At 55.9% G+C, this 22,534-nt stretch overlaps 1 protein-coding gene across 1 annotated transcript in view; it reads left to right on the forward strand.

The window, feature by feature from the left end:
* LOC125151365 (protoheme IX farnesyltransferase, mitochondrial) overlaps window positions 1–12,739 on the forward strand; it is a 138,307-nt gene extending 125,568 nt beyond the window's left edge. The window contains exon 7 of the mRNA XM_047832212.1: window positions 10,762–12,739. Within this exon, the coding sequence (XP_047688168.1) occupies window positions 10,762–11,168 (407 nt within the window). The 3' untranslated portion in view covers window positions 11,169–12,739. The remainder of the gene's footprint in view (window positions 1–10,761) is intronic.
* The last annotated feature ends 9,795 nt before the right edge of the window (window positions 12,740–22,534 follow it).

Consider the following 22,534-nt stretch of genomic DNA (forward strand, 5'->3'; position numbering starts at 1 on the left):
CAGGTCCAGTCGTATACCTAACGTCTTGTCAGATTTACGGAAAGAAGGTTACTTTGCGTGATGCCTTCAACTGCTTCCAGAAAAGTTTTGAAACATGAATTTGATAGAGCAAACGTGACATCAACAGCAAATCTTTGATTACATCGAATGAATGAATGAATGAATGAATGAATGAGTCAATCAATCAGTATCTTCCATTTTACAGACAAAACTAGGTTAACCCTGGGTCAACTGCCAAATATTTATTGGGCCTCAGCCATGTGCAAGGGCCAGTAAATTTAGCCGGAAGTAGTCAAAGAAATAAGGCAGAGTCACGGGGCACCTAGGTGGCTCAGTGGGTTAAGCGTCTGACTTGGGCTCATCAGGTCACGATCTCACTGCTCGTGAGTTCAAGCCCCGCGCCGGGCTCTGTGCTGACAGCTCGGAGCCTGGATCCTGCTTCAGATTCTGTCTCTCTCTCTCAAGAATAAATAAACATTAAAAAGAAAAGAAATAAGGCAGAGTCTGCAAGAATGTAGTTTCAACATTTCTATTGCTGGGATTTTAGCCACTAGGTTGAATGTGACTATATATACAGTCTTGTCACCTTCTAGAATAGTACCCACTAGCCACGTGTGGCTGTTTAACTTTGAGCTTAAACTAAATCAATTTAAACCTTCAGTTCTTAAGTCCCCGTAGCCCTATTTCAAATGCTCACAGCCACACGAGGCAGTAGCTGACATATTGATGGCACTGAGCATTTCCATCCTTGCAAAAGTGCGTTTAGTCAGTTCTGCCTACGGGGACACATTGATGTCCTTGTGAACCTGTGTTCCATCTTCCTGGTGAGTTTGTGCTTTGAATACTAGGGCATCATGGGAGACTGCACCTGTGGTCTCACCAGAGTCTAAAACAGTGGTTCTCAAATTTGAATGTGCATCAGAATCACCAGGCAGGCTCGCTAAATAAAACCCAGATTCCTGGGCCCTGCCCCTGTAGTTTCTGGTTCAGTAGGTCTGGTGTAGGGCCTGAGAATTTGCACTTCTAACACGCTGCCTAGTGATGCCAGTGCCCCTGCTCCAGGGACTGCTTTCTGAGCCACTAGTCTGAAAAGACAGAACTAGAGAGCGAGCCCTGGCTGTCAGAATACCTCGGAAATTCCTAGGGACATGGGCAAAGGGTGGGGGCAGATGGCACTATTGGAGCTGCACTCAGGGTGTCGTCCGTATCACCCGCAGAGGTTGTGTCTCCCATCCGGGTTCTTCTCTTAGGGGACACGTTTGCTTGAAACAGCCCTGCTGGGAGAAAAGTGGCCCCAAACGTTTCCCTCCTGCAGTATCTCCAAATCATTTTGTCTTTGGACCTCCAAAGAGAGATCGTGTTGGAGAAGCATATGGATGGAGAAGTCTTTGATGTACTCCACTGAACCGCAAGGACAGGAAGGAAGAGGAGGCCGGAGGGGAGGAAGATGTAAGAGGGTCTGGGAGACCACCCACTCCGCTGATCAGCTTTCTTCCTGGGGCAGGTGTCTGTGAGGACCTACTGTGCGCTGGGCACCGAGGGATACAAAAATCCCTAAAACCCAGGCCCCGTCTTCACGGAAAGCGTGTCTCGGCATCTTCAGGGAGAGGCGAGCAGGTGTCAAATAACTGACTGAGCTGTCAGAGCTTGAGCAAGAAAGAGGTCTTCAGAGGGCTCTGCGTTCTCCTAACCTCCCCAGACGGGCCCAAGAGGGCTTTGGAGCAGAGGACCTTCTGAGTGAGGACGAGACCACTCTCTCAAAGAGGGAAGGGCTTTTCGAGGAGAGGGAAGAGCGTGCACAGGAATTTGTAGGCACGGGAGCTGAAGCCGGACAGCGTGGGGCGGGGGCCGTGATCTGAGATGAGCTGCCTGACGGGGACTGTATTGAAAGGCAGTCAAGGCCCTTGTAGGTTAAGCAGGAGAGGGGCAAGGGCCCCAAGTTCAGGATTATTTGCCCGTGCCGCAGGTGCGTTCTCCCGTGGTGCTGGAAGGCAGCGCATTGCCGAGCCCGCGCGTCCTCCTCCCAAGCCTGCGTGCCCTTCCGTCCCCCGACCCCTGCGCCCCTCTGGTGGGCGGCTCTACTGTCCCAAGCCTGGCCTCCACCCTTCCCTAGTCACATTTCACCCTGCAAGTATCTAGTGAAGCCTCAAGCCGGTCATCCTCCTTGTGACATGTTGTGACACCTGCCAGCCTGCCTGGGGGTGTGGATGCCGGGGCCGTGTTTGCAGGGAGGCAGAGTCCACTGGACGGATTCCGTTCCTTGGTCCTTTCCCCGGCTCCTCTGGCAGGACCTCGAAGACCCAGCACGAACATCGGGGTCCCTCAGTCCCCCTGACCACGTGAACCTCCCTAGAGACCCCTTCCTGGGCCCCAGAAGGAGGCAGGCAGGCCCCGGAAGGGGGAGGGGAGGTGGGAATTTCTACGGCCTCAGGACCTGTCTAGTTGAGAAGAAAGATAGATAAGGAGCTTTTGCGCAAAACACGATTCGCATCCCAGACGGCTCGGCTCGTGGACTGAGGACATGTCAGTGTTCCAAAGTCCTTTCCCCCCTTCCCAGCGTCTACATCTTTTTGTGGTTCCTGTAGTGGCTACGGGGCCAATTAAGACCTCCAGAGGTCCTGAGCGCCCAAGAGATCAACCTGCCGTCCCTCCTCCAGCCAAGACCGAAGAGCTGAAATAAACCTGAGGACATTACATGGGATTCTGGTTCCCCCCCCCCGCCCCCCCACAACCTCTTTCTCGTTGTTGTTGTTGTTGTTGTTTTTATCTGAGAAAACGGAATTTTTCTCGTTGTTTCGGATGCCCCGGTGGTGTTGTGGGTGCAAAGCGTGTGGGTCTGGCCTGCCCCTTGGCTAACCCAGCACCTGGCGAGGCGTAGCGGGACGCGGGGTGACGGGGGAATTGGACAGATCAGTGTGTGGAAATGGGGAACGCTAAAGCAGTGTTAGTTCTTGATATTTGCTGTTTCATGGCTGAGACGTTTCCGGCTGGAAACTGCTAGCTTCGAAAGCCCTGTTGATCTCAGCAAAGGTCAGCATCGTAATGGGGTTTTACCTGCGACCGAGTCCCCTCTGAGATTTGGGGTTAGGCCTTGTCTCCCTACCTAATTACTTTGCCTTTTCTTATTCATGTATTCATTTATTTATTTTTTACCTTAACCGCTATTAAAACGCATTAAAAATGCTTACCCGCAAAAACTCCGGAAGGCCAAAGGAGGGGGCCGCTTTCTGGCCCCTGGTGTGGCAGGAAGGTAGTGACAGAAGTGACCTGCTGGGGGACCCCAGCGAAGAGGTGTGCTTGGTGGGGGGGGGGGAGGGGGGCGGAGATGGCGCTGCAGATAAGTGCCCTCAGCAGACAGCCCCCTCCCAGCGGGCCTGGAGCCACACGCATTAGGCCCCTCCACTGTGTTTACCTCCAGGGACGACTTAGTTTATCTTCCAGGCCTCTAAAGTACCTTCCCCTCCTCCTTGCCAAAGCCACCTCTCCCTCCCCGTCTCCGCCATTTCTTAGAAAGGCTCAGATTCTGTTTTCCCAAATGTGACTAAATCCCGGGTCTTGGGACTTCGGTGGACCGGGCCAGGGTGACCCACTCTGCTCTGCTCTGCGTAGAGTTGATGTGTAAATTGCCTCTGGTTTGTAATTCAAATGTTGTTGTGTGGTAAACATTAATTATGTCAGCCAACATTCAGTTACAAATGAGGACTCAGCCCGAGGCTCTTATCAGGAGGTGACATTTGGCAGATGGATGGTTTTAGTAACAAAAAAAAAAGAGATTGCGTTTTTGTTTTTTTTTTTTAGCCTCAGCTGGTAAACTACAAAATGTTAAATACTGTTTCACTTTATGTAGCTCCTTTATTCCAGGATGAGAAAATAGACTAGGAAAGGGGGGAATTTATTCCCTCACTCATTCAACAAATATTTATTGAGGGCGTATTAAGTACCTGGCACTGCCTAACCCAAACACTTCAAGAGATGTCCTGGAACGTCCTGGTCTGAAATCAAACTTGAAAATGAGTGTCTGTGTTCATCTGGTGTGAGGTTTTTCCATAACTAGTCTCAGAGGTCGCATTAACAAATGATTTTTTTTTAAGTTTATTTTTTTAAGTTTATTTATTTTGAGAGAAAGAGAGGGAGAGGGGAGGGGAGGGGCAGAGAGAGAGAGGGAAAGAGAATTCCAAGCAGGCTCCACACTGTGAGTGCAGAGCCAGATGCTGGGCTTAAACTCACGAAGTGGGAGATCGTGACCCAAGTCGAAGTCAGGAGTCGGATGGATGCTCAACTGACTGAGCCACTCAGGCGCCCCAAGACAAATGATATTTTTAATTTTTTATTGTTTATTTATTTTTGAGAGGGGGAGAGAAAGAGAGAGACAGAGCGTGAGTGAGAGAGGGGTAGAGAGAGGGGGAGACACAGAATCCTAAGCAGGCTCCAGGCTCCGCACTGTCGGCACAGAGCCTGACTTGGGGCTCGAACTCGCGAACTGCGAGATCGTGACCTGAGCTGAAGTCGGACACTTAACCGACTGAGCCCCCCAGGCGCCCTGACAAACGATATTTTTAAAGACAGGGTGAACAAGGAACGTCTTCGTGGGAATATTAGCAAACCAAACAATATCAGAGCCCTATTCTCTTCAAAGACAGAAAACACAAAAGTCTGAGAAAGAATGTACTAGAAATACATTGCTAGACCCAAGACAGATGGTCTAATTGGAGGCCAGCCAATTGGTACAGCCAGGGAAGTCGAGTCTCAAGATCAGTTGTGCCGGGTTGACCAGTTGATCACGGTCACGGCTGTTCGGGGGCAGGGCCAGTGCTTTCCTGAGGGAGATGAACAAAATGGCTTTGGAAGGGCAGCCTCTGGTTGACACGGTGCCCGGTGGGTGCACAGTGGCTTACACTGTGGAAGCCGACCTGTTTCACAGGCCCCTTTGTGTCAGCCCTCAAAAGAAAGGCTTCGGAATCTGTGCCCACGAAGCTTTGGGTTTGGCTCTCCTCCCCCTAGCTCACCCCCAGTTTACATCACCCCGTAACCCTGAAAGCACAAACACAACCAGTCGTGGAACAGACCGGCCGCCAAGGGCCAAGGTGAGAGGGAGCCTGTTGTACCGAGGAAGGAAGACCTCCCAAACCCAGCACGGAAGACCTCCCAAACCCAGCACGGGGTTCACGGGAGCTGTTTCTTTGTCCTTTTCGAGGCCCTGGCTGGGCGGTGAATGACAGTGAATGAGAGTGGGTGGAGGTGGGAAGGGGATGAATGTGGGCCCACCGGGCAGCCCAGAAAGCAAGCTGAAACCATTGAACTCCATCCCAAAAGGAATTTCATAGACCAACAAATATTTGCTTCAAAGACTCTACAGAGTGGGGCAGGAAACTGAGAAAACACATCTGAAAGAAGCAGAAAAGGCGTGGCTTGTGTGAGTGGATCGGAACTCAGAGACCATCCTCTGATCCCAGTTTGCAACTCACTTCTTCCAGGAAGCCTTCCCTGATCTCTCCGAGGCTGACATGGGCCTTCCTCCTGTGCGTCGCCCACAAGCACTCCACCTAAGGTGACCTCCAGAGGCAGCACTCCCCCTTTGTGCCGTCCCCCTCCGCGGCCAGACTCCGGAAGAGGGGCCCGGAGAACGGACCACGCCTGTCCCACAGCGGGCCCGCTGCAAATTTCCGGTGTCCCAGAAGATAGGCCCAGTACAAACAGATGGCTCTGGGGGTGGGTGGCACTGAGGTGAGGCCTTTGAGTCAGTAAACGGAGCGCTCCCGTGTTTACCCCACAAGGAAGGTGGGCTCCACCACAGCCCCAGAACTAATCCAAGCCTTCCTGCTCCGGGGTCACCTTATCTTGATGAAGAGAGCAATTTGCTTTACATCTTTCCTACGAGGAGAGGCAGTTGCACACAGCCCATCGAGTAGAAGCTTGTGGGGGTGGTGGTTTTCTGATTATGATCCATTAAGGCTAAGCTGTGATTTCTAAAGCTCTTTCATTTGTGACATGAGCCAAACCCACACCCAATTTCCTCTCGCACAGAAAAGCAGCATGCTACTCTCTTATGAAAATGATTTTTTTAATTATGTTATTTTAAGCAGAAGCATAACCGAAAATGCATATTGAGCAAAACAGAATACTCCAGTGGGCACACAAAAAAGAGAGGGCTTTGGAGAGAGGCAGGAGCCCACACCGGGGCCCTGATCATCTTAACCCTTTCCAGTCTGGTTTCCTGGCTGAGGCAGCTCCTCAGCAGAACAGCTAGGATTTCCCCGATTCCCCCGCCCCGTTCTCCGTCACCTCTGCTTTCCCTTCTCAGCGTCTCAGCCTTGTCCGCTTCCCCCTGGGCCCTGGCTGTCCTCACTGCGGCCTGTAATCTGCTCAGACCCTTTGGGGGTGAGCCCCGTCCCGGGCTGAGCCGGGGTGGGCTACTCCACGTACATGATGGCCAGGACCTCACAGGGTCCCCAAGTCCCTGAGGAGCCACCAGCACCCCCTCTTTACTGGTCCCTTTATGATCTGCCTTTCCATCAGCACACAGAGGAGGCATCCAGCCTTCCCTTCTGTCCTTTCCAGTTCCCCAGGGATACTCCCGGGCAAGGCCAATATCGTCTGTCTCTGATGGAAGCAAACTATTTTTTTTAAGGTCCCGGGACCCCCTAAGAAACCAGCAGATGCCCTTTTTCCTTCCAGCAAGCCCGCTGCCTGTTCTGCAGTGTCAGCCTTTACATTGGCACCCCGCAGCCACCCCCTAGCAGTCCTTGTATGTCCCCTGTAGGGGCAGCAGCTGTCTAACAGAAGGTGCTGCTTGGGGCACCTGGGTGACCCGGTCGGTTAGGCGTCCGACTCCCGGTGTCGGCTCCGGTTCGCAATCTCACAGTTGGTGGGTTCGAGCCCCGCGCCCGGCTCTGCGCTGGCCGCTCAGAGCCTGCTTGGGATTCTCTGTCTCCCTCCCTCTCTGCCCTCCACCCCCCAAAATAAATAAGTTAAAACTTTACATAAAGAAATAAAAGGAGGTGCCAGTCATGCTGAAGACCCCTGGGTGGGGCACGTTCACGAATCTTCTCATCTGTAAGAGGTTGTCGTGAGCGTAAGAGAGAGAGAGAGACAGAGTTCCTCCCCCCAGTGCCTGGCGTGTGACAGCCGCGGAGCATTTAACTGGAATGGCTTGGAGGCACCTCAGACTTCAGACGGCCGAGAGGCGAGCGCTTCACGCATCCACCATGAGCGCACTCTCCGGTGTGTGTCCCAGCGTCCCCACCTGGGCACAAGGATCGGTGTCTGCCACCCCCATCCCCCCCCATGACACCTGACCCGGTCTGCAGGTGCCCGCGGGGCCCAGCCCCGTGCTTTAGCTCCTTGCCTCTGGCCGCGGTCTCCACACCGTGCCAGAAACCTACCCAAAGTGACCCTTCGCAGGACCCGATGCGGTGCACCTTCCACTTAGTTGGGCCTTGCCGCGGGTGTCGCCTTTGGGAAGGCCGTCCCTGAGCCGTCAGTGCCCAGTTGCCCCCAGCGTGTCCCCCCTGTTCTCTGAATAGCGCCCATCACTGTCACACGGGTTTCTGTCTGGCCCTCCCTCCAGACTTGGAGCAGGGCTTGGCCTTGCATCTGGAATGGCGCCTGGCCTGCGGTGGACGCCCGCCATCTGGTCACCAAGTGAGCGGGTTCCACGCGTAGTGGCGCTTCCATTGTTAGCGTGAAAATGGGAGCCTGTTTACCTGAACTGCCACATATGTATTGTGTTATTTGCAGAGAAGGTTAAAGGGGATTTGAGGGATTTGGCAGCTGAAATGGGGACGCTCCCATCAAGTCTCCGTTGCTTCCTTATATTTGAAGGTCGGAGCGGAACTGACTGACTGACGGAGCCCACGAGGAACTGCGACTGGGTCCGAGAGCAGGTCCCCTTGCCCCGCGGTCTGCACCCACACAAGCTCTCCTCGAGATGCTGCAACTGCCCCCTAACACTCAATGCAGAAATGGGCGAGTTTCTGCCCAGAACAATAGGAGTAAAAAAAAAAATCACCACTCTGTCTTTTAGGGGACGGGAAAGCCCGCCGCCTTTGTCCCTCTGCAGCCCACGCTGTTGAGGAATACAGATAAGAGATTAAAAGAAGGCTTCATTCCTTCTGATCCTCTTTGGCATGTGCACACCAGGGGCCCTTCAGGACCTTAGAGCCCCAGCCTGGGTTTCTGAATGATTCTGAATTATTTAAACCGCCTTCTCTCCTGCTGGGTTGTGTTTCAGCGGTAGTATCCACCCTCTCCTTCTCGGAACATTCCCACAGACGGGGGGGCAGGTGGAGTGCGCTCAGTAGATCCTCATTACCTGAAATAGGACTGTGGTGACAGAATTTCAGCCTCTCTGTGCGGGATGCTGCCGGCCAGGGCAGGTGACACAGTGAGTGGGTGAGCGAGCCCTCAGCTCTCTCAGCGGGGGACCCCCAGGGGAGCACTTCGGTGTCAGGAACAGGGCACCGAGGGTGGTTTGCCCCGTGGGCTCACGAATCGGTGCTGAAACACACCGATCCCGGGTGGCTTTTAGGAAAGCCTTTCTTTGTACACGTGGGCGCCCACTGATGCCTCTGGGGACCCTCCACTGCAGCAGCATCGAGCGCTTTCTGTATTCTGCTCCCGAGAGGCGACGGAAAAGGCAAATGGCCATTCCCTTAAGGAATTTTGCATTCAGGCAGGAAGCAGAAACGATGAATGACTGCACGCCGGGGTTGAGCCAGTGGTAAATGCAGGTGTGAGTAGCTCCCAGAGACGTATCCTAGCTCAGGCCCCTCTTCACGACTGCCTGGTTGCCATCTGGGTGTCCCAGAAGCGTGTCAGGGTGAACACATCCCAGGTCCCGCTCCTGCGCTGTTCTCTGAGCCTTCCCTGTTTTTCATCTCATACAATGGCTGGCGTCTCCGTGGGCCCCTAAACCAAGGGGGTGCCCTCTGCTTCCCCTCCTTATTTACTCTACACTCACTCCCTGCCACTTGGCCTCCTAAAACCCTCTCAAGTCCCTCTTTCCTCCCACTGTCACCACCTTGACCGCCACACCCGTCCCCTCTCATTTCCTCAGCCCCTGATGGAACCTTCCGTGCCTGCTCTGGGCCCCGCCAGCGTGTTCTCTCTCAAATTGGCCAAGTGACACTGATGCCCTTTCCTCACGCCCCCCCGCACACACACAGGTGCTCACACACACACACACACACACACACACACACGCTGAAACGTGTTCCCCTGTCTCCATGGCTTTCTGTTGCTTTGGGGATCAAGCCAGTGCTTGGAAGGCACACCCCGCCGAGTTGGGGGTGGCGCGCCCTGCCTGTCCCTCCAGCCACACTAGCTTCCCTTTTCTGATTTTGATACGTTTTCTCCATTATCGTACAGTCCAGCTGACCTCTTTTCCTTTCGATAGACAGCTCCGTGAATCCTAACGCATATTCTCATCTCCTTGTAATACCTCGTCTACACCGTGCACCTTCCGGCCCCTTCGTGACCACCTCTTCCTCCGCCAGCCCTCACGGGACTAGGTCACCTGTCCCGCAGAACTCAGCCCAGACACCCCCTCCTCTGAGAGGCCTTTTCTGCCTGCCTTCGCTGGGTCTCGTTCTGTGTCCTCATCGCACGGACTTCCGCACCGCAGTGGGGTGGCGACGCAGACTCAGTAGTGTGGCTCTTGATGAATGCCTCGATGGCGAGCCGCCTTCCGGAGGGGTGGATTTGTGCTCCTCAGCGCCCGGCACGGTGCTCGCCACTTAGTAGGCACTCAGTTAGCACTTTCTGCGGGAGTAAGTGAACAGTGAGTCGCCTGCGCGGGAGTGGGCTGCCTGACTCGTGGGGGCTGTCTTCACAGCACACGGGCTCGTTCTGCTTCCTCCTGTCACCTCCTTTTGTAGAACCTAACATCATCTGATCTGTGATGGTTCGCTAAGGGGCATGAACCCTACCTAACATCCTGGGTCAGGATTAAATGAGGTGAACTCTGTGAAAGGCTCTGTCACCCCATAGGTGCCGGGGATCGGCGGCCTTCATCCCACCGCTGCGGGGGAGGGGAGGCCCTGTTCCAGACAAAGGGGCTAAATGGTGCTCCCGATACTAATACGCCCTCGTTGAAAAGCTGCCTAGCCACACACAGGCTCCCGTTCTGCTCAGGGGACCGTGTTCCTTAATGTCACTCCATCTATTTGACACATGCCGTCTTCGCACCTCCTGCCTGTCACATGGCGCCGGCCCGTGGAATGTGCCAGACGCTGCCCTGGGAGCCCTGGCTGTGCTCAGTGACGCAGCCAGGACAGGGACAAAAGCCAGGATGCTCAGCGCGGGGGGTGGCTGGGGCTACGTTCAGCACCGTCACTGCGAGCAGGGAGCCGCCAGGCACCCTGGGGAGGGGCCTCGTCGAGGAGACCGCCTCCGCCTCCCCCAAGCCCCCTGCGCAGAGGTCCCACCGGTGTAGCGGGCCTCCGGTTGTCGCGATGCTGGGACGCACGGTGGGCGCCGGGTGGACGGCCACAGATGCCCAGTGCCCCGCGGTGGGGGTGCGGGGGGGGGGGGGGAATCTTGGAGAGTGTGAAGTTACCCCCTCCGCCGGGCTTGTCCCCCGATGCCAGGCCTGGACAAGGTGGAGGCGAGAACAGGGACGGGCAGAGATTCTGAGATCCGGGTGACATCCGGAGGGGCCACCTCGGGGCCAGAAGGGCTTTGCGGGCGAGAGGCAGCGATGCCTTTGTAAGCCTCTGATGACAGCGTGTCTTGCTTCCCCTTTTCCCCTCAACCCGCACACAGGAGCGTTTCTCCTGGGAGGGATCCTCTACTCCTGGCAGTTCCCCCACTTCAACGCCCTGAGCTGGGGCCTCCGTGAAGACTACTCCCGCGGCGGCTACTGCATGATGTCGGTCACCCACCCGGCCCTGTGCCGGCGCGTCGCCCTGCGCCACTGCCTGGCCTTGATCGGACTGTCCGCCGCCGCCCCCGTCCTGGACGTCACCACGTGGACCTTCCCCGCCATCTCCCTCCCCATCAACCTGTATATTTCCTACCTCGGCTTCCGGTTCTACGTCGACGCGGACCGGAAGAGCTCCCGGAAGCTGTTCTTCTGCAGCCTCTGGCACCTGCCCCTGTTGCTGCTGCTCATGCTCACTTGCAAGCGGCCGCCAGGGGCGACCTGTGCCGGGGGGGAGCCTCGGGGTTGACCCCACGTGGGCGCGTGGGGAAACAAAAACAAAAAAACGTACAGGGAGACGCACTTTTTTTTTTCTTTTGTCCTTTGCGGTGAGCCCAGAATATTTTGTCAATTCTAGAAGCAGAGAAGGGAAATTGCCCGGTTTAGTAGGAGATTGTAAAATGATTTGATGCTCCGTGATCACGCGACGTTTTTTTTAATGGTAGCATCCAAGATGCGCCCCAAATGAGAAATGGGTTGGCTCAGGTGATTAATAATACAGAGAGAGTATTTTTCTCTTTAAGAGTCTTTGTAGATTTCTTCCTCTAACCCCCGACGGCCCCCTCCCCGTTGATTTTCTTCTTTGCGGGGAGGTACAGGTCCACGTCTTCCTTTTCTAGCCACACACACACACACACACACACACACACACACACGCACGCACATACTCACAGACAAACACACACACACACTCCCGGCCCGCCAGTCGGAATGCTCCCTGGTGACCAGACGCGTTGATCAGGAGTACTCGGTCTGGAGTTTCTGTGTCCTCAGGTCCCCGGAGGGCCACGTCGGAGGAAGTGCGCCCTGCCGGCCCTCCCTGTGAAAGAGCCAGGGCCCCCAGTCCAGCTTTCTCACATATATTCTCAACTGCATACTCCCCCAAACAATAATAGAACCCGAAGGGTGTGCTGCCGGCCCATCGCGAAGGGAGAATTCCAAACGGTTGCCTAGGGGACCCCAGACGGGACTGCCAGCCCCTGGTCCACCCCCGTTACGTATCAGCATTTCAAAAACTCCAAGGAATCAAAGGCATCTTTATATAGTTCACTTGAAAATACAGGAGGTGTCTGAAGCGTTTTCTTTCTGGAAGGGTGGCGCTAGACTTCATACCAGCCATCCGGCGGGCTCTGACACCTTCGTGTCCCCCTTCAGCCGCCTGTTTGCTGCGTGGCTTCTCAAGGCCGATGGGGAAGGGAAAACAAACAAACAAACAAACAAACAAACAAACAAACAAAAATGTGAGTAGGCCTAGCCAGCCACAGAGCTCACGTTCACGTCCCTTCAGTGGAAAACGCCGTTCTCTCCCGGGATCTTCTGAACTCAGAAATCAGTCTCCGTACATCCGGTGGCCAGAAGCTCGGGTCCGACTCTGGGCAGGGATATGTCCGTCCTGGGAGTTGTGCGAGCTAACCTGTAGCCAGGCACGTGTGGTCCCTTCCATCCGTCCGTCCTTTACATATGGTCCTTGTCCGCTGTCGAATCCCACTTGCCTGAAGGTCTCGATGCTTAACGGGGTGTTTTCCTTGCTCAGTCTGTGGGGGCACTGCTGGGATTCATTGTGGGGAGTATTTAAGGCGACATTTAAACGGTCACTGCAGCCTGCCCGTTCTCAAAATTGTCTAAAGCGACTGCCGAGAACATGTGACCCCCGTTTCTACTTCTGTGCGGTATTACGTCCCGGCTGTATCCGGGTCCTTTCCTGTGGGGAACGTGGCATAGGAATGTCTGCAAAGAACGTCTACACCCTGTTGCAGCCCTCGGGTTTGTAAAATGCCTCCATTCTCTCCTGCTGCAATAAACCAGTAGGTGAGAACAGCAGTGGGCGTGATGTCGTGTATTTGATCGCCTTGTACCGAGTTGACACGGGGCCTGGCAGAATTGCTAACACTCGACTCGCTTTTATGAGCGAGCAGGGGTTGGAGGGCGATTGGTATTTCTGTCCCAAGGTGGTGGAAGGAAGTGCGTTGGATTTTTTATACCCGTACACCCAAAACAATAATGAGCATGCTTATTACTAATAAAAGAAGAAGGGCCATGACCCGCCCGCCCCTCCCCTTCCTTCGGCTTGGAAACACCCAGCCTCTCCCCTCTTCCTACGAAACCAGCACCACAGACATCATCCTCCAGGGCTCCCGGACCTGTTGTTCTCCTGCGCGGAAAATCTCAGTGGCTGGTGCACCATCTCTCTGAGCGGCAAATGAAGTCACAGCTTGTCAACGCTCAGACCCAGTCTTCTCTCCAGGGATCTTCGATGTGAGAACTTCCCTTCACATCCCCCACCGCCCTGAAGGCACCCTGTTCTCAGGTGACCCCACCAGCTCCCCAAAGCCCGGTGCCGTATGTCCCGGTGTGGAACGTGGATTTCAAGCTCCCGTGACCACCCCCTTTCCCCAGGCCAGGATGTCACTCGCTCACCCGGACTCCTGGGGCACCTCGTTTCTTCACACCTGCTACAGCCTCTGACCTTGACCACCTTTCCTAAGGAATGCTCATCAGCATTCCCCAGGTGCGTGAAGCATGTTCTTTAACGGGGTATCTTCGGGAAGTCATGTCCACGCTGCAGCGCTCTTGGAGCATCACCAGGCACATGTGCGTAGCATGGCCTCATGGGACTCAAAGTTAAGTAAAAATTAAAAACCTGTGTTTGCTTCCGCTGGCGATCCCCTAACGTACTAAGCAGCCACAGGTCCTTTCTCGGAACGCCTCCCGCCCGCTGCGTGGAGTTAGCGGCCTCCTGGAGCGACAGCCCGGGACATGCTCTCTGGACTAATCAGTTTTCACTGATGGTCCTTCAGGCCACTCGGTTGTAAGTGCAGGGGGGAGGCCCGGGGGCCGCACGTGTGGGAGGAGGGGCTTGAGCTACCAAACGGGGTTTCACAGGGAGGCCACTTACTCTACAACACAGCTTAGGAGTGAAAAGGAAAAGGGACACATCCGGCCCCTGAATTCAATTTTTTTTTTTTAATGTTTTATTTATTTTTGAGACAGGGAGAGACAGAGCATGAACAGGGGAGGGTCAGAGAGGGGGAGACACAGAATCTGAAACGGGCTCCAGGCTCTGAGCCGTCAGCACAGAGCCCGACGTGGGGCTCGAACCCACGGACCGCGAGATCACGACCTGAGCCGAAGTCGGCCGCTTAACTGACTGAGCCACCCGGGCGCCCCTGAATTTGCTTTTTTAAAAGCACAATTCTTAGCATAATATTACTTCTGACTCTGGGCAGGCTGGACCCACTTCCTTTTATTTCAGGAAAGCCACCGTATCAGTTACCAGGATAAAACCACACGTCCCCGAAGGCTGTTAGGGGAATTGGCTTTGCTTGCTCCCCGGGATCAGCTTTTGTTTTCAGACATGAAGCGGGCTCCGTCTGGCCCAGTAGGCTTGCTGACCCTGGTGTGACAGGAGGCTCACTCCTCTGTTTCTGCTGGAGCCGGGGTCTCTGACACCCGCCTCTCCCCGCCTCCCCAATACGCTCCGGGCGACAGGACACTTGTCACTGACTGCCGGAAATGCCCACTTGACCCTTCCGGTGACGTGCTCGGGTTCCCACGAGAACACCTCGTTTGACTTGAATGAAGACCGGAGTCTAGAAGAGGCCTTGTTGGTTCTCTCTTGGAAATCAGAGGCCAGCCAGTGATTACCCCCAAAGCTCTGCGTCTGTCGGCGGGCACACTTCCTCCTTCTGGCAGGATCAGTGGTATTAACCACCCAGGCGTCAAAGGCAGGTGGAAATTAAACAGGTCCAGCAATGGCCGTGGACGCTTGGCAGGCCGCTCTTGGTTTTTCCCCAGACGCTGTCAAACCACAGGTAAGTTGATACCTGCCAAGCTGCCCAGAGTAGAGGCAGAAGCCTCTTCTTCGTTGGAAACTCAAATATAATAGACCTCATGCTGGGCACAATACAGTGTTCCAGCGTCTTTGGGCCACAGTTTGCCAACCAAACAGAAGATGCAAAGAGATGTTTCTGGATCAAAGAGCCTCTGGCCCTCACTTCCCGATCCGGGTCCTGTTCCGCAGTCTCTGGGCCCGCCTCACCCATCGCAGATCATCGGAGATGCCGCCTGACCTCCCCGAGCTTGCGCTGTGACCGGCCCAGCCTGGGTCACCACCCCCTGAGCTCTGTCACGGAGGCCACCGGCCAGAAGATGTCCGCTGGCTGTGGCCACCGCTCACCTCCTCTGCTGCCACCAGCTTGCAGCTTCTACGTGGTTTGGGCTTTGCCTTCTCTAACGTCAGACCACTGCCCCAGCCCCCACCATTGCTGCTGTGCCCGTCTCCCATCGGGCCCATCAGTATGCAATCTGCCTGTTGTATTTACCTGTTTACGGTAAAATTTACCTGCTTCCCCAACAGCCCCGTTAGACCACAACCCCAGTAAGGCAGGACTGTCTCTTACCGCTGTAGCCACTAGCCCCTAAAACCCGGGGTGACAGGGCAGACGCTCCATCAGTGACAGAAGGAATGACTGAGTGGCTTTAGGAGAGTGGCTGGAGGTGGAGGGTCCAGGAGCTGGAGACTCCTGGACCCGCACTTGAGTGGGGGGAAGGGGGGAGAGACCAGCACATGCCCCGTGTGACAGAATCTGGGGCAGGTGCGGCATTCTGTTTCTTGAAGAAAATCAGCCTAGTTGAGCCAGGAGGAGTTGACGTCATTTCTTCCTGATTTCGCTCAGTCTTTCTTCTCCAAATTGTGGTGAATTTTTACCATTTCCTTTATCTTCAGGGCTCTCTTGGCTCAACCACTGAGCAGCAAAGCATCCTTAGGCAAGCTGACTTCTTGGACACTGTTTCTCTCTCCCACCCCTCCCTCTCTCTCTTCTTTTTTTTTGGGGGTTTTTTTTTTTTGTTTTTTTGGGTTTTTTTGGCTTTTTCAGATACATCAGCAGAGAATCTAGTGTCTAGCTCCACCTCCTTTCCCGAAAGTCACTGTTTTGACTCATCCCCCGCAACCGTGAGCTCAGCTAACAGCCTCTGGTGTGCGACCGCCAGCGTGCATCCCGGGGTCAGCTGAAATGAACGGACCCCCACCCGCTTCATAAACTGGGGGACCCTCCTGGGAAGTGCGAGCTGAGAGACCGAGGGCCCCGAGCACAGAGAAGATCGAGAAGGCAGGTCACCCAGATCGCGTGGGGGAAAGCGGGGCACCGGCGTCTTGGCAAAAGCCCGTCTGTCCTCAGCGGACAGCAGCCCGCGGTCACTGCGGCCTGGGGCACCTGCCAACCCTGCCCTTAGCAGACAGCTCCTGTCGCCAAAGCAGAGCCCAGCACGGAGGTGGGAGCTGGCAGGAGGAGGACGGGTAACCCCACCCCGCCCCCAAACACCTCAAGACAGCAAGGCAATGAGGACAAACAGTCCGAGAGGCATCGGGCAAGACGAGAGGCATCCGGCAAGAGAAACACACGAACACAAACCCAAAGAAAGCATCAAGGGAGGGAGAGGCAGCCCACCCTCAGACGGGATGGTTAACTCGACAGCCACGGAGTCTCCTCTCCGCCGAGCAAATAACTATCGAAGGGCGCTGCGTGCCAGGCCTTCTGCGGGACGAAGCGATGAGCCAGGATCGTCTGTGACCCCTCCCCGAGTTCACTCTGGAGGTTGGCAGGGCGGGAGGACTGTGGTGGCAGGGCGGGGGGCACGAGGCCACTCCAGCCTGTGACTCCGAGTCCTTGGATGGTCTCCGGGCCCCACCGCCTTGCCAGGGGATCGTCTCTGCTCAGCCCCTTTGGGGCCTTCTCCACACCGACTTCTCTGCGACCCTGGTTCTTGCGTCCCTTAGTTGGACTCTCTGACCCTGTCTTTGAGGCTCTGTACCCATCACAGGGCGGTCTGGCCGTACCTCTCACTGTCTCCTAAGGACATCTGAGCCAGACTGAGCCTACGCCTCTCCACACCCCGCTCACACCCCCTTTTCTTTATGGGGCACACTGGCACCAAGGCACCCTCCCAGCTGGGTTTCTGTGCCCAGGAAACAATGCAGCGTCGGCAGGCTGACCGTGGCAGGGGAGGAGAGCCCGGGAGCAAAGGCATTCCCCACACACACCAGGGTGAGCAAGGCCCCCCGTGCAGGAAGATCGCCTGGCCAGGTTTGTGTCGAAAAATTCGGGCCATGGCGTGGAAGGTAGATTGGGACACCCGGGGAGACCAGTTGACGATAACGCGTCTGAATCTGGGCAGAGGAGGGGGAGGGGCGGAGGGGAACCTGCAGGCCTGGCTGGGTGATTGGCAGAAAGGAGATCGGGGACATCCCAGGGTCCCGGCTTGGGAGCCAAGGTGATGCCGTTCACCGAGGGGGGAGTCCCTCTTCCGTGGTTCCCTTCTCGTCCTCTGCCTGTGTTCCCTGATGGCCTTGACTGCCGGTCTCATCTCCTGTGGAGGACCCAGGCTGCCCCCACCCATCCCCGAGCCTCTGCCTGGCATCTCCCCGCTGCCTGGCACTCGAGAGGAAGCTTCTTGGCCAGGTGCTATAAGAGGCAGCTTGCTCAAGACCATGTGCCTTGGCGTGTCCCCTCCCTCCGGTGCCTCTGCCCCAAAGCTTCTAGAACAGGAGCTCCTCCCTCCCCTCCCCCCCCCACCCTCCTAAGGCTCTCTAATCTAAATAACCCACCAGCCAATTCGTTTGTTCAGACCCCCCCAGCCTGCCATTTGACACTTGTTCGTCTCTAAACTATAGATGATCTACCCAGAGCTAGAAAAAAATCACGGCTACTCTCTTGGCAGAGCGTGCCCTCATCAGATAACCATGAACCAGCCTTTGTATCAGTGTGGGCTCCTAATTGCAAGTGGCTGGAAACCCAGCTGAAAGAGGCCTAATTAAGAGTAGAGATGTCTTGGTTCGTGTGGTTGAAAAGTCCAGAAGCAGGCTGGCTTCAGGCACGGCTCCATCCAGGAGGCACTGTGTTCTATTTGCTGTGACACCACTCTGGGCAAGCTCTCTCCCCTTAAGAGGTGGGAACCTCTTGCACAAATGATTCATTCTTTTAGTCACAGATATTTATTGACTACTTACCTTGTGCCCAGGTGCTGGGGGTGCAGCAGTGAACAAAACAGTCAAACATCGCTGCCCTCATGCCTAAGACCTCTCTAGAAAATGAAAAAACAAAAGCAACAAAAAAACCCAGTAACTGTGGTTACCTCTGGAGTGGGGAATTGGTGGCTGGGAGTCAGCTTCTCATTCAAACCTAGTAAGAAAGGAAGCATGCTGGGGCGCCTGAGTGGCTCAGTCGGTAAAGCGTCTGACTTCGGCTCGGGTCATGACCTCGCGGTTTGTGAGTTCGAGCCCCACGTCAGGCTCTGTGCTGACAGCTCAGAGCCTGGAGCCTGCTTCGGATTCTGTATCTCCCTCTCTCTCTGCTCCTCCCCTGTTCATGCTCTGGCTCTCTCTCTCTCAAAAACAAATAAACATTTTTTTTTAAAAATGGAAGGAAGGAAGGAGACCCCAATTCACCGGATTGAGGGTTTTTGCACATTCTTGACCCACTCAGCCTGGTTCAAGTCAATCAGAGCCCGGTTTGGGAAATGTGGTGGGAAGGGGGTTGAGGAACGGGAAACACCTTTGAGTTTGGTCCTCAGGGAGACTTTGGGGTCAGGGCACGGAGGAAGTGGACCTGTGGCTGGAGCCCCACGAAAGAACCCCCAGGCCTTGTGGAGGGGTCCCCAGCGTAGGCAGGGCCCGGCTGCTGTGCAGACCCACAGACCCTCCCACCCATAACCAAGGTGACAAGCTGAAGATTCTGCCCTTGGCATGCTTGTCCTGACCCTCTGACGCCTGTGGCCCGGGAGCCATCAAAGAAAGAGCATGCGTATATGCAGGTGCAGATTAAGGTCAATTTTATCACAAGGCCATTAGCGGGATGAAACCCCCGGGCATTCCCCTACCTGCCCTTTGCACCACATCGGCCACGTCCCCTGAGATTTCCCAAGCCAGCCCCCTACTCAGGGAAGGCAGAGCCACCCTTCCTCCGAGCCCCGGTCAGGCCCTGAAAAGAACACCTGAATCAGTACCTTTCACCTTTCACAACCTTGATCTCTAAATAAGATGTGGCTCGAAAGGCACTTACTTGGCTATCCTAGGAATCCTTTAGGGAAAACGCTTCCTGATCCAAGAGCCAGAAATGAGCCAGCTGGGCCATTTTTCACAACCCCCACCCCCACCCCACCCGAGTCTGGGTATCTGCAGGGAGTAGAGGACGAGGCATTTCCGTCCCCGGGCCACTGGCCTGCTGGGCACCCACTACCCGCCCCCCCCCCCCACAATCCCGGCCCTCAGGAAGAAGGAAAACATCTGTGTAAGTAGCACCCCAGCTTCCCGGGCAGTGGCCCTGTCCCTCAGAATTGTCCCTGCTCCCTCAGCTAGAAAGGGACACTTGGCATTCTCTGCGAGGTATTTTAATGCTAATTTGTTTAGTCAAAAAGAGGAGCCCAAACAGATGTGGGCCTTTGGCGGGGAGGGGGGGGGGGGAGGGGGTGGTTGGGGATCATGTGTTAGCAAGGGCGAAAGCCTGGTTGGCAGGATATTAAATATTACCTTGGCCATTCACAAACACTTCATATTTCAAGAAAGGAAGGGAGGCAAAGACTGTGTCCTATAAATCAGCCTTTCAAAGAGGCAGAAGGAGGCAAACATTTGATAAATCTATGTCATTGTACCGGGAGATCAAAGGCCCCAACACATGTATTCGTGCAACTGGCTATCACACGCCAGGCCGGACAGCCTGGGAAGGAAAGAATTAGCCGAACTCTAATCTGCGATTAGCTGCTGTGTCTCAGGAGAGGTTGGGGCGGGGTGGGGGAGCCAGGCGGGTGTGGGGGGGCAGTGGCTGGGTTCTCAGGGCCGGCTGCACCAGTGGCCAGAGAGGTGCAGGGCCAGCGACATCCACACCCTCGGTCGTGACCGTGGTGCCGTCTGGTCCCTACACCTGCTCCAAGATGGAGGCCAGGCTGTGGGCACAGCGGGACATCGGGGTGGCCAGCCCGGGCAGCGGGGCTCCCAAGCCAGCCCAGGGGTCTCGTGCTGCCTCCTGCCACCGTGTCCCCTGAAAGGCCCAGGTGGCCCCGTCCGATAGCTCTTGTTCCAGTGGCCTAAGTGTCCTCTGTCACGGTCAGGAAGCGTGGACGTGCGTGGACGTGCTCCCCGGGTGGCCTCTGATCAAGGGCCTCCGTGCTTCTGGAACACAAGAGTCCGTTCTGCTTCAACAGGATGCTTCTTCGCATCGGCTGAGAATGGAGAGAGTCAGGTGGTGCATTGAGGCGCAAAGCTGCGGGGGACGCGCTTCAAATCCAGGCAGACCCCGAACGACCAGCGGGTGCTGGGGCGGCCCGGCCGCCTGGCTTCAAACGAAGGACTGGTGCTCCAGCCGCACCTGGTTGACATCCAGCCAGCGGTCACCTGCGACCACACCTTGGCCTGCATTCTGCTGCTCCTGCCCTTGCCCTTGATGGAGCTCACCCGAGCCCCGGTGAGAGCTGGCTTTCTGCCTGCCCACGCCTGCATCCCGCCGGCTGAAGGTGGCCGGACGGGGACGCCCGTCACGCAGGGTGACCTCAGTGCAGCTCGCGGTCAAGGGATTCAGCCTGGCCTGGATGCGCCTGGGTCCCCTCACCGCCTCTGAGCTGCACAGCCCCCACGTTCTCCTCTGTCCCCCAGCCGCACCCCTGTTCTCTCAGCTGATGACCCCCCAGAGAAGCAGAGCGATCCGAAGAGACATTCCACCGACGTCTGACTCATCACCCACCTCCCAGCATCTGCTCCCGGGAGTCCGTTGGCGGGTGGGCTTCCAGGAGGAGCCGTTCCCCCTAAAACCAGACCCTCCCCGCGCGCGCATTTAACCTGATCTCCCCGCATCTGTTCCCAGAAACGCTGCCCTCGCCTTCCTGCAACCCGGATTCCTTATTCACTGCAGGATCTTTTCCACAAACGCACAAACGTGCCGTTGTCTCCCATTTAAAAGGAAAACAAAACAACACAGAACCGAAACCCCCCCCCCACTCCCGATTTCACTCCCTCGGCTGGCGGCCCTCCCGTCTCTTTGCTCCCCTCTGCAGCAAAATTCGAGAGAGTGGTCCCGTCCGTGGCTGTTTTCAATTACCTCCCTCCCGCGACCTCTTTCGCCGTCCAGGCTTCCGCCCCCAGCGCTCTGTTGTGCCCGCCCGTGTCAAGGTCGCCCGTGACCTCCGCGCGGCTGCACACCCAGCGGGCAGTTCTCCATCCTCGACTTGCGTGACCTCTCAGCGGCGTTGGACCCAGCCGTGTGCTTTCTGTTCCTCTTGGCTCCTGGCTTTTCTTCCTCCTTCTCTGGGCGCCCGCTGTCAGCCTGGGCTGCTGCTTCTCCTTCAGTCTCTGACCCTCTTCTCCTTCCTAACCACCCCCCAGCCCCACCCCCTTGTGATCCCAGGCAGTTCCCAAGGCTGTAAACACCTGCTGTTCACTGGTGACCTTCTGAAGGTCTCTCTCCAGCTTAGACCCTTCCAGCTAATTCCGGACATGTCTATCCAGCTGCCTGGCGGGCACTTCCATTTAGGTGTCTTAAGAGACATGGCAGCCTCAGCACGCCCCACTAGGCTCCTGATCCTGTCCCCCCCCCCAACCATCTTCCCGCCCAGAGCATCCACATCTCGGGTGACAGCAGCTTTGTCCTCCGGCTGCTCAGCCAAGATCTTCACGGCCTCCCCTCTTTCTCTCGTCCCCCGTGTCCAATTCCTCTGAAAGTCCTGCCCACTATGGCTTCAGAATGTAGCCAGGGTCCGGCCACCTCTCACTGTCTGCACGGGTCACCGGCGTCTGGGGCGGGAGTGGCTCCCACAGCTGGCTTCCAACCTTGCCCCGCTTCGTGGTCTATTTTATCACCTCCGCTGGAGAGACCACTTTACTTTTTTTTTTCAAGTTTATTTATTTGTTTTGAGAGACTGTGTGTAGGACCGGTGGAGAGGAGGAGACAGCGGGGCTTGATCTCCGAAACCATGAGATCACGACTTGAGCCGCAATCAAGAATTGGACGCTTAACCGACCGAGCCACCCCGGCGCCCCTGGAGAGATTATTTTAAATGAGCTCCGCTTGACTTCCTACCGCGATCCTCCCCAACCCCGCACTCAGGGACAATGGCCCGCCAGGCCCTAGGTGATTAACACCCCAGGACCCTTCAGCCCTCACTCCCCAGTACGCTCTCCTTTCCATTTGCACTCAAGCCACAGGGCCTCCTTCACACTGGCCGGGTTCACTTTGCTAGACGGTTCCTCCACGCGGAACTCTCCTTCTCCAGACGGCCACGGGACTGGTCGGCCACTGGCTCTGCACCTGTCCTCCTGTCCCCCCAGCACTCAGGGCTTCCGAACGCACTGTGTCATCTGCTCATTTACCGCATTTCGGGTTGTCTGTCTCCCCCACCCACTTCTTTCCTCGCTACGCACCAAGTGCATCCGGGCACCATTTTTCTCTGTTTTCGTCCACCTCCGATCCCAAGTTCCTCAGACAACACCAGGCCCATCGCCGATCCCAGTGTCGTGTTCTCGAATGGGTAATCCTGAACGCGTGGGTAATTTCTGACCAAAAAAAATGTTTTTGCAGCGTACGTTTCTCTTCCATTACCTCCCGACAAGCTACCACAAACTTGCGGCTT

The sequence above is a fragment of the Prionailurus viverrinus genome, chromosome E1, assembly GCF_022837055.1.
Source record: "Prionailurus viverrinus isolate Anna chromosome E1, UM_Priviv_1.0, whole genome shotgun sequence".
Taxonomy (NCBI): Eukaryota; Metazoa; Chordata; class Mammalia; order Carnivora; family Felidae; genus Prionailurus; species Prionailurus viverrinus.